This window comes from Anabrus simplex, chromosome 2, assembly GCF_040414725.1.
Source record: "Anabrus simplex isolate iqAnaSimp1 chromosome 2, ASM4041472v1, whole genome shotgun sequence".
Classification (NCBI taxonomy): domain Eukaryota; kingdom Metazoa; phylum Arthropoda; class Insecta; order Orthoptera; family Tettigoniidae; genus Anabrus; species Anabrus simplex.
In genome coordinates, this window is record NC_090266.1 from 928,030,183 (window position 1) to 928,048,573 (window position 18,391).

An 18,391-nucleotide genomic window follows, 5' to 3' on the forward strand; every position below is an offset into this window, starting at 1 on the left:
AATTGTTCCTCGGTACTGTACTAAGACATTATCTGAAAATCCTTGAAGTATAAAACCCCACTGAAAAATTGAGTTTCATTTACCCCACAAACTCTTTGTAAACAAAGTTTGTCGTATTACCTTTTGGGGCTGAGATGACCATGCGACATAGAACTGTACACGTGAGAACGTCTTCTCTCAAGTAAAAAAAAAACACGTTTCTTTATTTTTAAATACGTATTTCCACATCTGTAACATCTTCAGGTTTTGAGATATAAGTATCCGCATAAAAAGAATTCAACCCCTTTATCAGCCCTACCTCCACCCCCTCCTACGTGGATTTTCCAAAAACAAAAAAGAGAGACATGTCTCTTTATTTTTAAAAGAGTTTATAAATACCACTTCACATCTGTAACATGTTAATTTTTGGAGATATAATGTAGATATGCTCAGGGGTTATGTATACAGATTTTGGTTGGCAGCTATGCCCAAACGTACACACATAATCGCGTTGCAGTAGAACCCTGGAGCTGGCGTTGTCATGGTTACGGCAGTTCATTTCCTTATCCGATTCCGAGAGCAGGGGTAGTGTGGTGCCAACCATAACGGTCGGTTTCAGGTTTTCGGGCCCATAGGGCTTACCGAGATTTGTTCTTTGGGTCAAGGGGCTTAAAATGAGCTTAGTGTTGTCCTTGCACGACAAATTCGATATTTCGCCTATATTAGCCTATCATTTTTATGCCTTCCCTGTCGCCCTCACCTCGAATTGTTTTGAAAATAAAATAAACCCCATGTCCCTCAGGGATAATGTATATTTACATTAGTAAAAGGATTTTTAGAATCGGTCCAGTAGTTTCTGAGAATACCCTCCAGATATACACAAACTAAAAAAAAATTCGCGCTCTCTCTTTATTATATTAGTGTAGATTAAAGGAATCGGACTGATTTTGTCTTTTTATGATTAGATAAATTAGATAAAAAACTGACGATGAACGAGGTGTGCTTGAATGACGAGCATTCTAATGTTTTCGTGTCCGGCTCCATGGCTAAATGGCTAGCGTGCTGGCCTTTGTTCACAGGGGTCCCGGGTTCGATTCAATTCCCGGCAGGGTCGGGAATTTTAACCTTAATTGGTTAATTTCGCTGGCACGGGGGCTGGGTGCATGTGACGTCGTCATCATCATTTAATAAACATCACGACGCGCAGGTCGCCTACAGGAGTCAAATCAAAAGACCTGCATCTGGGGAGCCGAACATGTCCTCGGACACTCCCGGCACTAAAAGCCATACGCCATTTCATCAGACTCCACGACTATGCCACAAGCTGCCAAAGTAATGAAATTTTCTTCGTGGACTGACGTTCATGATGCTCCTATTCCAACAGATGAGCTGGAAAGATATTTAAAGCAAAGTTGTGGAATGCAAGAAGATAGATATAGCATCCTATTGGAGAACAAATGGACAAAACTATCCAAAACTTCACCAGATCGCTAAGAAAGTAATATGTATGCAAGCATCATGTTCAGCTTCAGAAATAAATTGCAGTTCAGCGGGCTTCATTATCAACGCACGACAATGCTGATGCTCTTCTTTTTATTCACAGTAATTCCATTCCACCACATTACCAATGACCAATAAACTACTCACACTAAGTAAAAGCTATGTTCAGGATTGTTTTTGTTGTTGGCAAATTGCACGTCATTTCTGTTTATATTTTATTTTGAGGTAAACGCGAATGAAGTCCTATGAATATGCTTCGTGTTATTTAGATTCATTTTCAGTTAACTTGATGTCAATTGCAAAGGAATATCAGTTTATAATAAAGTTTCTGTTTGTTTTCAATTACTATAGTGCAGGAAAAATATCTAGCGTTCAGTTTCAAAATGCGATTAGCCTACTTTGCAATATGTTAGTAGCGTACGGAATTCGTAGAGTGAATGATCCGATAGTAGTGTGACGTGAACATTTCGTTGTGCACAGCGCACATGTTATTGTGGAGAACTACTCAAGGTTATTCCACGGAGCCCGCCCAGTGCGGTGGACTGCGGTGGGCCGTATGAGCCCAGTGCTGTGGGCCAGTGCGCTGCCGCGTCAGAAAGAGAAAGGCACTGCACGGGCTGGGCTGCCGGAGCCCGTGGGTTTGAAGTGCTGCGCGGTGGGTCTGGCTGCAGGAGTCTGGCAGAAGGTGTGATTGATAAGCAAGAATTTTTTCCAGGGGTGTACATATCAAGCTGTATAAGGAAGGCTTGTAATCATAAGGCTTTATTTTGCGTGTTAAATATGAGAGAAACTGAAGTTAAATTTGAGAGCCCGTTATTTAGTATTCAAGAATTCAAACCCATCGAATCCTCTGAATGGGTACAGTGGAAAGAAATAAATCAGGCAATTCAGGTGCAAAAAATATAGTGGAAAACCCCAAGAGCAGAGGGTAATTAAGAGTAGATCATTTAGCATCCAGGGACAAGGAGCAATTGTATGCTATATGTGTTGCATACAATGACATATTTCATTTAGAGGACGGTTAGCTAATGCACACAGATTTATTGCAGTACAAAATTCGAATTAGAGTAAATCAATCTCCGATTAACGTGAGACCTTATAGGTTATCCAAAGCTCAGAAGGAGGAGGTTCAAAGGCAAATTGACAAGATACTAGAGGACGAGATAATTACTCCTAGTACCTCTGCTTGGAGCACCCCTTTGTTGCTAGTCCCAAAGCGAATGGATGCCTCAGGGAAGCAGAAATATCGTGTATGCATAGATTATAGAGCGCTGAACTCTGTATCTATAGGTTCTGCTTATCCAATTCCATTAATTTCGGAGTCATTAGATTCAGTTGACATTTGCTGACAGTATCGATGCGACCATCCTTTCGGAACAAATTGGAAACTGGTGTAATGTTCAAATATCTGGCTTTATAATTGGGGGAATTAAGGTTTACCATCTTTGGCCTTGCAAACTGGGTCGTACAACAGGTGGCATTCTTAGCGTACCTAATGTATAGGCGTGGCACCAGGAGGGTTAATATTTTAAAATATGCTTTGCATTAAATGCAATTGCCCTACAGTTAATATTATGTCAGGAAATTCATTTACATGATGTAAAACTTTTAATTAAATGCAACAAATCAACTCACCTCTGGATTAAGTTCAAAGACAATGGAAAGATCCTTGAAGAAAATAATAAATGGATCCTTATTCCAAAGGTTTACTGGTCTAACAACACGTATGAAGTGTACTAGTAGGCGTGCAGCAGAAAGATGTAACTTCATGGGCTCATTTTTGTTTACAATGATAGGAACAGTAGCATTAAGAATGTTGTCTACATTATTGTTGAATGCTTGTTCTAAAAATGACTTTCCATTCAGATATGACACCCAACTACACCATGGTTTCAAGGCTTCAAGCACTTGCACATGCCTGCAATAAAAATAATTACATGGCAATTATATACTGGCACATACATTTACAACAGAGATAAAAATAAGATAACTGTCCACAGCTTTGAAATTCTCTTGTACTATCCTTCAAAATGAAAATAACAAATGAAATCAACGGCAGCAAATTTGGGGAAAGAGAGAACTGTTCATGAAAATTTACTAAGGAATACCGGTGTAAATTGCGGGAAATGATTTATATATGTAAAAATGCTCTGCAGAAGGACGTAAATTATACAAAAATACATATTATTAATTTATAGAGTACAGTGAAACCCCGTTAGTGCGTTCCTCATTAACAAGATTTCCCGCTTAGCATGTTGTAAATTCGAAGTCCTGATTCTTATCATATTAAATCTATATGAAAATACCTCACTTACCATATCACAAATTTTTGCTATTACTGCTTAGTATGATTGCATTTTTCCTAATCCTGAAAATTTTGTCATTCCTTGTGGAAGGAATATGATTTCCTTCTCGGGTAAGAGCCCTCGCCACATTTACGTGATAACTGAAAAGGCCTTGAATTCTTGAACTTCACAGGATAAATTGCAGCTTCGGAGAGCAAGCCATTAGCCTCAGAAATGCTCAGTTTTGCTTGCCGGTTAGCAATGAAATTGCAGAATAACACAATGAGCCTGTTTGTGCTTGTATTTCGCATGCCATTCAGAAGTTTGTATTTCGTACAGTGACGGGTAGCGACTATTTGCCGCGTGATAGCCTACATCTGGAACATAACCGTGTGAAGTTAACCAGCTTGGTGCATATTTGTCTCGTGATAACCTAATTATGGATACGGAAAAAGTCGTCAAATTCCTTGCTAATGAAGACAAAATTAAAGTTTGTCAGCAAATCAACTGGCATCTACATCTTTAAGCGTGCAGAGTTGGCGTGAATGTTGAAACTCGCACCTTCCAGTTTTGACTCGACCACTCAAATCGATCTTGGTTGGCGGAAGTTTAGTTTGATTCAAAATTGCGGACAAAGTCACTGTGTTTTGTTGCAGTCGCACATGGCCATGTATAACCTCCAATTCATTGTCTAAGTGTGTGACCAGAAATATGTAAATATGTAATAACTAAAAACCGGATTATAATAATTTGCATATTTAGCCCCTTTTCACAGGTTATTGCATATTTTAACTAAAAACTGGCGATGATGCATATTTTAGGGCTATACACTCGAGCCTCACATTTTGCTTGTTTGTGGGACCCGGCAATGCTTAGATATTGCTCGCTCATGTGCATATGCGCTCTTGGATCTGATTGGATATTTCCATAGGTTAGTGCTATATAGTTTAGTGTAATTTAGAATGCGTAACAAAATATAACAATTAACTGAGAGAATGTTAAAGAAATCGTTTAATTACTACAACAACAATTACTACAATACTTTCAATTGAAATTATTATTTTAATCATTGATTTGTATTAAGCAATAATTGTATTTATCATCTTTTAAATTTACTGCGTTGAACTGGCATACCAGAAAAAATATGCCACTTATGCAATATCTAAAACAAGCATTGAGCAAAACCTAAGAAATGTGCAAAAACTGAAGCTGCAAAATCTGAGGCCGGAGTGTATTTACAATATTTTAGAAATCTAAAAGGACAGGCTCAAGCTCTATCTCGTTTTAATGTTTTATAGTGACCGCGACATATAACTGCGCAGAGTCGATGCGCCTGCCGCCCGTGCACCCACTTGATCCCCTCGCCTTCCATAGCAATGATTCACCGCTGATGCAAATAAATTACGCATGTTGTTTGTCGCACGTCTATTGTTTCAGTTTAGTTCTCTATTTGTGCAAAGTTTGAAGCTTAGTGTGTAAAGTGCAGTAAACCATGCCACCCGAAAAAATAAATGCCATTTTATGGATAGCTGACCATCCCAGAACGTTTACTTATGACGGAAATAAGTTATACTGTCGAATTTGCGAGAAAAACGTTTCGTGCACAGAAAAGTTTCAAATAGACCAGCATGTCAAGAGAAGTCTTCATCTCGCAGGAATGCAAAAGAAAGGCCCACAACAACAACTTTTAACATCGGCAAGTAACAACAGCAGTGATTTAATCTCCAGAGAAAACGACAAAAATTGTTTTAACATGGAGATATGTGAAGCATTCATTGCAAGTAATATTCCTCTTCACAAACTTACAAACCCTATCCTCAAAGGTTTTCTGCATAAATATTGCTTAAATCAATATATACCAGATGAATGAACATTGCGTAAAAATTACATGCAGACAATTTATCTACGAGTTCTGGAAGAAGTACGCAATGAACTCAAGGATGACATCACTTGGATTTCAGCTGATGAACTACCGACAACTGTGGCCATTACATTGCTAATTTAATTGTTGGTGCATCAAAAAAGAGCGTACTTTTCCTATTTGGTGGCCTGCAAAGTATTACAAAATGTAAATCTATCTACGACCACCAGATTTGAGAATGAGGGCAATAAAAAGATATTTCCAGAATCTTCTGCAGATGTTCGTGTTTCTCTCAAATGCTGCTCCCTACATGATCAAAGCAGGAAAGGCCCTCCAAGTCTTTTACACAAATATGATTCATGTGACGTGCTTCGCTCACGGAGTACATCGCCTCGCTGAAGAAGTACGTTCCACGTTTGGGAATGTAAACAAACTGATTTCATCAACAAACAAAGTGTTTCTTAAGGCACCTGCTCGCAACAAGGCCTACAAAGAAAAACAATAAAATGTACCTATACCTCCCGAAACAGTGGTAACTCGCTGGGGTACCTGGGTCGAAGCTGTGTTGTTTTACAATGAACATTTCGAGGCAATCAAAGGTGTAGTAAACGACATTGACAGTGTAGAGGCTGTGGCAGTTTGTCAGTGCAAGGAAGCATTTAATGATTCCAGTATTCAGAAAAACATTGCAGTCATTTCTCACATATACCTGTGAGTATTAAAAAGCTCGAAACTCAACGTTTGGCGCTGACTGAATCTATTCAGGTAATGAATACAATTCATCTAGTGAACTCCTCCTTGCCAGAGGTATTCCTGAGGAAACTTAAAAAAAAGCTTGCAAATATTTTGAACAATAACCCAGGCTTTGAACCTTTGTGTCAAATTGATAGTTTTATTAATGGGATGGGTGAACTTTTGCCAGAAACAATAAGTGCCAATATAGCACCCAAATTTAAATACTGTCCAGTTACCTCAGTTGATGTCGAACGGTCCTTTTCTGCTTACAAAAATATTTTGAGCGATCGACGACACAATCTTACTACTGAACATGTGGAACAGTGCCTGATCGTTTCTGTTTACCATAGTACCAAAATGTAAAATAATTTGTAAACGATACCTTTTTCTGAATAAAAATTGCCGACTGTATGTTGTTTTTGAATGAATATAAGTTATATTACAGAAATAAAACTAATCATTACTTTGTTTTTTATTATTTGATGTTGCATATTTTCACACTTTTCATGCATATATTAAGCATTTTTCATGCATATTTGCATGCTTATTTCGAGCTTTTTATGATGCATATAATCCAGTCTTTAGTAATAACCCACTGGTCTGAAATAAAATGCTTTATCTAATATTTGTTTTAGAAAGAGTGTGATCTGCAATAATACTTCGATATTTTTATGGGCCCCGTTCAAATGCTTTAATATTTATTGTTTGATGTTTTTAACACTTTTCAGTGCACTACTGTTATGTTATAAGCTCCAGCGGAATAAGTTATCATATTTGTTCTCTCGTGTTTTTTTTACCTCTTTTAATACTCTCTTCTCGTAGAGTTTCACTGTACACGTGGATATACGACGCATAATCCCCTTATGCTGGAAAAAATCGTATCTAGTTTTTCCATATCCCTGTTGGATAGTTTTATTTGTGTATTCAATAGTACGTTTTCTCACTTAACACGTTCTTTTTCCTTGTCCCCTGCAGAAACGTCTTAACGATGTTTTACTGTATTTCAATCTTAGTCCTATTACAGTACTTATCTCAAATAAATGTCCAGTGTAAATTAACTGTTAACACTACAATGCCTTTGTAATTCTGCTCATCCACTGACCATGAGGAGGATACCAGTAGGTAGTTAAAATATTATCCGATTATATTTCTTAGAATGGCTATAGAATTATCTAACATGCAATAAATTTCCCTTCTTTGTTAATAATATATTTAAACTTGCTGATGTACCCGTGCTTCGCTACGGGATTCTCAGAAAGACCGACTTTGTGTGGCTTTCCTAACTGAAGTCAACATAGATCATTACAAAAACGTCAATAGGAATGTAGCGATTAAAGCAATGTTATCATATAAAATACTCGATCAAGTAAAAAACCTCACATTTTGTCACTTTTAACGAACAGTACTACGGTGGCGATGTAACAGTCCAGAGTTTCACAGCTAGAATGACCAGGATGAACCAGTGTGTTACGTAGGCTACCATTAGTGTCAGAAAATGTATGTATCAAAGGAATGGCACACTAAAGAAGAAAGTTATCCAACTCCAGAGTTACTTCCCGCCAATATTCAGGCATGCTGTTACACTCGGTGCGCCCGGGTGAGTTGGCCATGTAGTTAGGGGCGCGCAGCTGTGAGCTTGCATCCGGGAGATAATAGATTCGAACCCCATTGTCAGCAGCCCTGAAGATGGTATTCGGCGGTTTCCCATTTTCACACCAGGCAAATGCTGTTATGTACCTTAAGTAAGCCCAAGGCCGCATCCTTCACACTCCTAGCCCTTCCCTATCCCATCGTCGCCGTAAGACCCATCTGTGTCGGTGCAATGTAAAGCAAAATTTTAAAAATACTGGTTACGCAGCAGCAGTAATCCTATCTGTCATAGATGAGTGGCAACAGAAGACGCAAAGTACATCACATCAAACAATGGTCAATGTAATGTTATTATTGATCAGTTTTATTAGCATTCTATATTGTAGGGCTTCACATTTAGTTTTCTTTCGACTCTGTGACATTAGGGTGTCTTATAAAATTATTTATAGCGTAGACTGTAGTTCCTTATTCTTCTACTTTACATACCGATTTTCATTAAATTCTGTTTACCCATTTTCTCATGACTCGGCGGTGGTACGGACTCCGTAACAAAAATCCAAATCCTTGAATATCTCTGTGGTCTTAGCCAGTACGGTAACAATGCATAAACATAAATGATCGCAAATTTAATGCTATGTAACTTTAGTTATGTAGTATTTATCGATACGACCACTAATAACAAAAAAATGTGAGAATTAAATTTTAGGCCTTCCCCTAAACTACCATTTGTCTCAGCGTGAATACAATCATTTATAGTCCAGATTGTAGCGACTTATTTTGTGACTTTCCCTACCGATTTTCATTAAAATACGACCATTAATAAGACAAATATTTGAGAGTTAAATTTAAGGCTTTCCACTAAACTACCACTTCACTCAGAGTGAACAACATTATTTATGACCTAGATTATAGCGACTTATTTCCCGACTTTGCATACCAATTTTCATTAAGATACGACCAATAATAACATGAAAATTTGAGAATTACATTTTAGGCCTTCCCCTAAACTACCATTTCACTCAGCGTGAATAAAATTATTTATGGCCTAGATTATAGCGACTTATTCCCCGACTTTGCATACCGATTTTCATAAAATTCTCTTCAGCCGTTTTCTAGTGATGCCTGTACAGACAGACAGACAGACAGACAGACAGACAGACAGACAGGCAGACAGACAGACAGACAGACAGAAATTACGGAAAAGTAAAAATTGTATTTCCTTGTTACTGTGGACATGACCGATACAGAAATACCATTCTCTTCAAATTCTGAGCAATGTACAGACAAAACTCTTATTTTTTATATATATAGATAAAGTGTTGGGTAGGCAACCCGCTCATCAGAGTTGTCGTGTGGTTTGCATAGTTCCCCCTGATATTCGTAATCAGCTAGTTTTGCCCATGTGTTGTCGTAAAGTATGTGCTGTCTGGTTTAGTCATCATGCTGTGGTTCCTCGAAGCTTTATAGGTTAGTTGCGACACCATTTTACTTCGACTTTTTACATCTCGAACAGCCTGACATGGCATAAATGACAGGAAGCATAAAATGTTGCAAACATAAATTTGAGGATTTTAATACTATGCGAGCATAGGGAACCTGAGGGGACCAACAAAAAATGTTGTAAACGATGGGAAAACGTAAAATGTGGGAACATAAAACCGGGGTAATACTGTAGTAATTATAATAACAATAATAATAATATTAATATTAATGGTGGAGCCTCCAGGGTCTGCCCCCGTGTGAACAGATTCACACAAGCTACCATGGTGGGAAAACATGCAACGGACAATTCCCCAGCTGGTAAAATCTGATAATGTAAAACAAAAGCTAAAAGTTTCCACTTATTCAATACTATTAATTTGTTATAACCTTAAAAAAGTAACATATATTTGTTGAAACTAGTTTCGGTCTTACTAGAGACCATCATCAGTCAAAATCAATAAAGGTTACGGTAAGACATGAATTACAGATAAAATTTATGAAGCAAGCATTGTTGAAATCATTACAAGACAAGTAAAGATTTCGATGTCAAACACTCATCACAATCACATGTCCTGTGCAAGCTCTCCGCCTTCCTCCAATTTGAAGAATGCACCTCATAGACGACCAGGTGAAACACTTAAAATATGAGCACTTGCGGAATCTTCTAGAACCGAGTTCTAGAGGAATAGTCGGAAAGAGGAAGTGAGTAATATTTGCGAATCTTATTTTTAACTTTTATTTCAACCCATCTATTTTTTCATTTGCACACTCAGCTTTTTGGTTTCAGTTTTAGATCCTGATTACATTTTTATTATGCATGAAGAAATTTACAGAGCTCAAAACTTCATTCCGTTCCAGAAGTTTGACAAACAGATAGCATTTGACAGTACTCATAATTTTAAAGTATTCCTCCAGCCAATCAATAGTTGTGGTAAACACGGTTGGACCCACACCTGTTCCAATTAGATTCATCTTACAACAAGACTAAGGCAATGAACATTTCTAAACATGGATTTTTATTGCAATTGCCAACTGTATTTTATCTCATTTAAGTTCTTTATGTATCACTGTTTTTATACATGTTTTTCATCCTTATGTATTTTAAGCTGAAGATGACCTCTGGGCTAGGTCAAAACATGTCGTACTACGTAGCATTTTAGACAGACCTTCCTTATTTATTTTATTTTTTTATTTGCTAGTTGCTTTACGTCGCACCAACACAGATAGGTCTTATGGTGACGATGGGCAGGAAAGGCCTAGGGATGGAAGGAGGCGGCCGTGGCCTTATTTAAGGTACAGCCCCAGAATTTGCCTGGTGTGAAAAATGGGAAACCTCGGAAAACCATCTTCAGGGCTGCCGACAGTGGGGTTCGAACCCACTATCTTCCAGATGCGAGTTCACAGCTGCACGCTCCTAAGCACACGGCCAACTCGCCCGGTGGAACATTTATTAAATGGTAGTCATTTGTATTGAATAGGTTTACTTAACACACGTAAATTCTTTTTAGAATTTTATCCTAGATAATAAAGCAGCAATCAGCAATCAGGGAAAATAAAACAGGTGATAAAAGATCACCATCAATTCTGGAACCAGGTTTCTTTGTCCACAATTCAATTATCGATGCCATCATTGATTTTAGACCAAGCGAGTTGACCGTGCAGATAGGGGTACAGAGCTGTGAGCATGTGTTCAGGAGAAGTGGGTTCAAAACCTCACTGTCGGTTCGTTCCTTGGTTTCCCATTTTGACACCAGGCAAATGCTGGGGCTGTACCTTAATTAAGGAAATAGCCGCTTCCTTCCCACTCCTAGCCCGTTCCTACCCTGTCATTGCCATAAGAAGTGCCGGTGTTGGTGCAATGTAAAGCAACTTGTAAAAAAAAAAAAAAAAAAGTGATTTTAAATCAAGGTACAAGAAAGAACAGCTGCTCCACATAGAGGAAAATTTCAAGAAAGACAACACGAGAGATTTCTACCAATGTTCAGGAACAAAATCAAAGGAATCACCACCAGAAATCTGTGCTTTAAAAATGAACAAGGGAAACTCATCCTTGGTGACAGGAAAAACTGCAAACACTTGGCTGACTATTTCCATAAACTTCTGAATTGTGAACCTCCTGAGGAAGGATTGTTATTTAGAGAACCCCTGTTTAAATTAAGAGATTCATTCCCACCAAACAGAGAAGAAACTAAAGGTATCATTAGGGAATTGAAAACAACAAAGCTCCAGGGAAGGACTCAATTACTGCAGAGTCATTCAAATCTGCTAGTGAACATGTGGTCAACAAACTAGAGAAACTGTTTTTCCATATTTGGAAGACAGAGGAAATCCCAAGTGATTGCAAGAATGCACTCATTCAACCTTTGCACAAAAAAGGAGACTGAGCCAACGTCAGCAACTACAGAAGTATCTCCCTTCTTCCTAAGGCATACAAAATCCTCCCAAAAGCCTTGCAACGTAAACTTGAAACTCATTTTGACAAACAGGTGAGGGAATATTAAGCAGGGTTCAGGAAAGGACATTCATGTGCAGAGCAAATATATATCCTATAATCATTAATCAAAGTACAATCAATGAGAAACCATTTTTCATTTGCTCCTTCATTATGTTTTTTAGCATTTTTTCAACTTATATTATGTAGATTATTTCAAATCTCCCCTCATTTTTCACTGAAGATGGCTCAAATGAGCCGAAACATGTTTGAATTTGTTTACTCCGTCTAATGACGGAATATTTATTGTATTGAATTAGGAGGATACTCTCATTTTTCACCTTTGTAAAGTGAAACCAGAAGAGGACAATTTTAAACTTTGCAGATTTTTTTTTTGCTAGTGGTTTTGTGTCGCACCTGCACAGATAGGTCTTATGGCGACGATGGGATAGGAAAGGCCTAGGAGTTGGAAGGAAGTGGCCATGGCCTTAATTAAGGTACAGCCTCAGCATTTGCCTCGTGTGAAAATGGGAAACTACGGAAAACAATCTCCAGGGCGGCCGACAGTGGGATTCGAACCCACTATCTCCCGGATGCAAGCTCACAGCTGCACGCCTCTAACCGCACGGCCAACTCACCCGGTGCATATGATTCTGTAGATTGCGGAATGCTCATGAACATTCTCTGGGAGTTTGGAGCTGAAATAAAATCCTTATCTACCGGGTGGTCCACCAGCCCCTTGCAATCCAGTATTATGCATCCCTGCACATTTACTACAATTCTGAAAGACATCTGTCCCTCTCCCTAAATCGGGGTAATATAACGAGATGTGTGTTTCCGGGCTAGAAGACAGTAGTAATCGTGAGTGTCACTATTAATTCATTATGGGTACCTCAAATGAACAGACCGAGAGCACGGTACTCTATAGGCTGGGAAGTGGGCACCGAAGGTCAAGTGCCACAGTAGCTCACATGGCAAGCTGGCGGTTTGATCTGTGACAGTGCTCGAGGTAGGAGGTTCAATCCCACATGAGATTTTTTTTTAACAACCAGTTGCCTGGGATGTGGTAAAGTTGCATACTTGATAGCTTCCAAGGACTGATTTGTTTATTTGACCCTGTAAGAGACCATGTGTATCGTTGCATTGGATATGGTGCTGGATTGGACAAGAATGTGGAGATGAAGGTCTGTGGCTAGTTAGCTACATCGTAGATGTTCCAAGCATCGTAGCCTACTGGTACGGCAAAGTATGCCCCATTGGAATGATAACAACATGCGATGGCAGGGAAGTATGTAGCTGCATGAACTCCCCTCCTTCAAAGCAATTCACAACACAAAGTTAATTCACTGCCTCGAGATTTATTTCAGCGACGAGTATGTGGATAGGTTGCTAATCTATGGAGAAGCTAGACAGAATGCATACCAGGTACAACGTCAGTACCAAGAACGCTACCCGAATGGACGACCACCGATGGGCATGACATTTAGGAGTGTGGAAAGACGCCCGAGGGATACTGCATCCCTGGGAAGGACACGGCCTGTTTGAGATCATACCGCGACGCCTGCTGACAATGACAATGCAACGATACATACAGTTTTTACAAATCAGTCCTTGGAAGCTATCAAGTATGCAATCTTACCACATTCCAGGCAACTTGCTTTTAAAAAAGATTCTTATGTGGGATTTGAACCTCCTACCTCGATCACTGTCCACTATCACATACCTTCCCGCCCACTTGCTATGTGAGCTACTGCGACACTTGACCTACGGTGCCCAATTCCCAGCCTATACAGTATCGTGCTCCCGGTCTGTGCGTCCACCTCTTGTTTTAAAGTACGTTTTCTGCATATCTGTACTCATTTTACGGGATCATTCGAGGTACCCACCATGAATTAATAGTGGCACTCACGATTCCTGCTGTCTTCTAGCCCGTAAACACACATTTCATTATATTACCCCGGTTTAGGGAGAGGGACCGATGTCTTTCAGAATTGTAGTAAATATGGAGGGATGCATAAAACTGGATCACAAGGGGCTGGTGGACCACCCGGTATAACTAGGCAAACCCTCAGACACCTTTCCCCAAGTGGAATTTATGGGTGAACTCTCCAAACCATTTGATAAAAACTGGCCTAAGGCAAGGAGATAGGCTTTCTCCACACCTCTTTAACAGCGTCCTAGAAAATGTCATAAGGGTACGGAGATCGAGAATGACTGGAAATGAAACTCAGAATGGGGTAAAGATACGTTGTGGGAAGAACGCCCTCATGTTGGACTATCTAGCCTTTGCAGATGGCATCGTTCTGATAACAGGTGACCCTCACACAGCCAAGAAGCAAGTGGAAGAATTACAAAATGTTACGGCAAAACCAGGATTACTAAGGTTAAGTTAAGAGTAAGTTCCCACCTTCCAATACTTATCAATTTCTATATAATAGACTTATTAATTACATAATATAATCCATATAACCTCTAGTACATGTTTCGTTCCGATATGGAACATCTTCAGCTAAAATTGGTAAAATGGCAAGACAATTAAAATACATTGATGTTAAGATGATACATAAGCTAAAAGATATGATAAAATGGCTCGAAAATTAAAACATATGATAAAGATGATGAGATAAAGTTCATTCATGTTGGTTAAAAACACAACAAGTCAGTTTTCAAGTGGCGAATTAAAAACAGCGATAAGGTTCTTCATGTTGGAGGCGTGTACATTTTGTCGATCTTGAAGATAAATTGAAGAATACAGGATTTTCTTATATGTGATTTATCGGGGAAATCTTGATAAAATAACCGTAGTTGAAGTTGAGTTTGGTAGGATTATTAAAATGTGTCTGAAACGAGAAAAGGAGAAGTGAAATAGAAAATATTTTGAGGAGAAAACCTTGTTAAAAATGTATGTTCGCGAGAAAGAAGGATAATAGAGTTGATTACCTTAAAGACAATCTTGTCGTATTTAACGTCCTCCCTTACGCCGTGTTGTTAACTGACTGAGTCCTGTGTACGTGTGTGAGGTGCTTGTGGTGGGCGGGGAGTATTGGAGGGAGAGGTAAGTGACGTGAGGAGAGCGGGTGAAGTGTTGTGTAGGGTGGAGCTTACTGAGGAGTGGTGTTGTGACAGGCTAGGGGAAACGGACGGAAAGGTAGGGGGACAATTATGTAAGGTGGAGCTGTTCGGAAGGAGGTGTGTTGGTTGTTTGTTGGGATTCTTTTTGATGGTTTTTCTGGATGAGTCTAAATTAGTAGCCTCTTCTAATAATATATTTATGTTTTCCGTAATTTCGTTAACATTCTGGTTGGGATTTCGCTTCTGATCAATTTCAATGTAGATATTTTCAAGGATATTCATTAATTTACCTTTGTTTAGCGTTTGTAGAATGGTTAAGTCCCTTTCTATCGATGTAAAATTGTGTTTATATTCGGTCATGTGAAGACTCATGGCCGAGTACTTCCTGTGTTTTTCGGCATTAATATGTTCTTGGTATCTTACTGAGAAATTGCGGCCTGTTTGTCCGATATAAGAAGTGGCACAATTTGAGCATTTAAGCCTATATATCCCGGAATTTAAATATTTGTTATTACTTGCAATGCTTTGGTGATTGAAAATTAACCGTTGATTGTTGTTATTGGTGCGGAAAGCAATATTGAAATTAAATTTCTTAAAAATGTTAGTAATCTGGTAAATATTCCCGTTATTATAAGTAAAGGTGGCGAAGTTCTTCTTTTTATGTTCTTTTACTAGCTGCGTTTGAGGTTTATTCTTCATTTTATTCACTAATCTATCTATGTAGTGTTTTGTGTATCCGTTGCTTATCGCTATTTTATAAATGAGATTAATTTCTTTTTGGAGGTCGTTTTTAGATAAGGGAATGTTGAAGGCTCTGTTTAACATGCTTAAAAAGGAACTCTTTTTATGTGCCTCAGGATGGTATGAATCTTTTCGTATGGTATTTATAGTTTGAGTCGGTTTTCTAAAGATTGTAAAGGCCAACTTTTCTTCTTTCCTTTCGATTGTTAAATCAAGGAAATTTAGTTTTTTATTGTTCTCAGTTTCTAATGTAAATTTTATGAAAGGGTCCAAACTGTTGATTTGGTCTAATAAATTAGTGCTACTATTGATTTGTTCATCTATAATTGCGAAGATGTCGTCGACAAACCTTAGCCAGATAATGATGCCTTTTTCATCATTTAAAATTTTATGTTTTTCTAAGTGATCCATGTATATTTCAGCAAGGATACCTGACGCTGGAGATCCCATAGGAAGACCACTTTGTTGGTATACTGTGTTATTGAAGGAAAAATAATTATTGTTAAGTGTGAATTCTAGGAGTAACATAAATTCTTCTATTTCATGGTTACTAAGTTTTCTGTGTGTCTTTAAGTTGTTCTTAATTATATTTAAAGTTTCTTTCGTGGGGATCGTAGAATACATATTAGTGACGTCGAAAGAGTTCAAGGTGAAAGATGATTTTAATTTTGTGTTCTTGATAATTTTACAAAATTCTATTGAGTTATTGATTGTGGTTCTGCTTTGGAATGTATAGTACTTCTTTAGGAAGCTATTGATAAATTTAGAGGTTTTGTAGGTGGGGCTATTTCTAAAGTTAATAATTGGTCTAATGGGTGTGTCAGGTTTATGTATCTTAGGCAAAGCCCTTGCTGTTGGTAGTCTTGGATTCATATTAATTAGGTTTGATATTTCGTTCTCATTAAGGATGAAATTAATGTTTTTAAGTATTTGTTTTAATTTTCTTTGGACAGAGTTAGTCGGATCTTTTTTAATTTTTGTGAAAGTATTATCTGAAAAAAATGCTTCGGTTTTTTCTATATATTCTTTTTTATGCATAATAACTGACACATTGCCTTTATCCGCCTTTGTGATTATAAGGTCATTATCTTTTATTTTTTGTTTTAGGCCTTTTATATCTGTAGAAGGTAAATGGGGTGTGTTAACTTTCTGATCTTTAAATAATTCTACAAGTTTCTTTTTGACTTCGAATTTAGTTTCGAGTTGTTGATCTACTGGAAGTTGAGCTATGACCTGTTCTACTTCAGCAATGGTTGTTATGTATTGCTTTTGGTTGTATGGATTAGACCAATTATGTTTGGGTCCTTTGTTGATAATCTGCAATTCTTTGTCCTCGAAAACAACGTCAGTTAGATTCTTAGTCGGGGGGTGAAAGGTTGAATTGGGTTCAATGTTAGTGGAGGATTCTTTTGACTGATTTATGTTTTTTTGATTTAGAGTAAGACCGTGAAGTTTTTTGTTCAAGATTTCTTGTTTCTTATCCAAGATATTTTGAATTTTTGTATCACCATATTTCAAAAAGGAATCCCATTCAATAGGGGCCATAAGGGAGGAAGCTTCTAGATGAGCGTTATATAACTTAGAGTTTAAAAAAGACTTTTTTCTGTATAGAAATTTAATTTCATTTTTGAGCCATAAGTCGTTAGTTTTTTCCTGAGTAGCTTTGTGCCATTTTGTTGTACAAGGTTTTCTCTGTACTGAATTTAGAAATTTAGGAACGAGTTTTTGATGTAAACATTGTTTTAGGAAATTTATGTCTTTGCCAATTTTTGACAATTTAATCTTTAAGTTCAAATAGGTATTTGATTGTTTTTTTGCCTGGTTGGCTAAATTACAGCTTATAAATCTCATGTTTATTCCGTATTGGCTCAACACAACTAAGGTTAAGTTAAGAGTAAGTTCCCACCTTCCAATACTTATCAATTTCTATATAATAGACTTATTAATTACATAATATAATCCATATAACCTCTAGTACATGTTTCGTTCCGATATGGAACATCTTCAGCTAAAATTGGTAAAATGGCAAGACAATTAAAATACATTGATGTTAAGATGATACATAAGCTAAAAGATATGATAAAATGGCTCGAAAATTAAAACATATGATAAAGATGATGAGATAAAGTTCATTCATGTTGGTTAAAAACACAACAAGTCAGTTTTCAAGTGGCGAATTAAAAACAGCGATAAGGTTCTTCATGTTGGAGGCGTGTACATTTTGTCGATCTTGAAGATAAATTGAAGAATACAGGATTTTCTTATATGTGATTTATCGGGGAAATCTTGATAAAATAACCGTAGTTGAAGTTGAGTTTGGTAGGATTATTAAAATGTGTCTGAAACGAGAAAAGGAGAAGTGAAATAGAAAATATTTTGAGGAGAAAACCTTGTTAAAAATGTATGTTCGCGAGAAAGAAGGATAATAGAGTTGATTACCTTAAAGACAATCTTGTCGTATTTAACGTCCTCCCTTACGCCGTGTTGTTAACTGACTGAGTCCTGTGTACGTGTGTGAGGTGCTTGTGGTGGGCGGGGAGTATTGGAGGGAGAGGTAAGTGACGTGAGGAGAGCGGGTGAAGTGTTGTGTAGGGTGGAGCTTACTGAGGAGTGGTGTTGTGATAGGCTAGGGGAAACGGACGGAAAGGTAGGGGGACAATTATGTAAGGTGGAGCTGTTCGGAAGGAGGTGTGTTGGTTGTTTGTTGGGATTCTT

At 37.9% G+C, this 18,391-nt stretch overlaps 1 protein-coding gene across 1 annotated transcript in view; it reads right to left on the minus strand.

The window, feature by feature from the left end:
- ebo (ellipsoid body open) overlaps positions 1 to 18,391 on the minus strand; it is a 515,097-nt gene that overhangs the window by 182,901 nt on the left and 313,805 nt on the right. Inside the window, exon 13 of the mRNA XM_067141696.2 lies at positions 3,115 to 3,397. Within this exon, the coding sequence (XP_066997797.2) occupies positions 3,115 to 3,397 (283 nt within the window). The remainder of the gene's footprint in view (positions 1 to 3,114; positions 3,398 to 18,391) is intronic.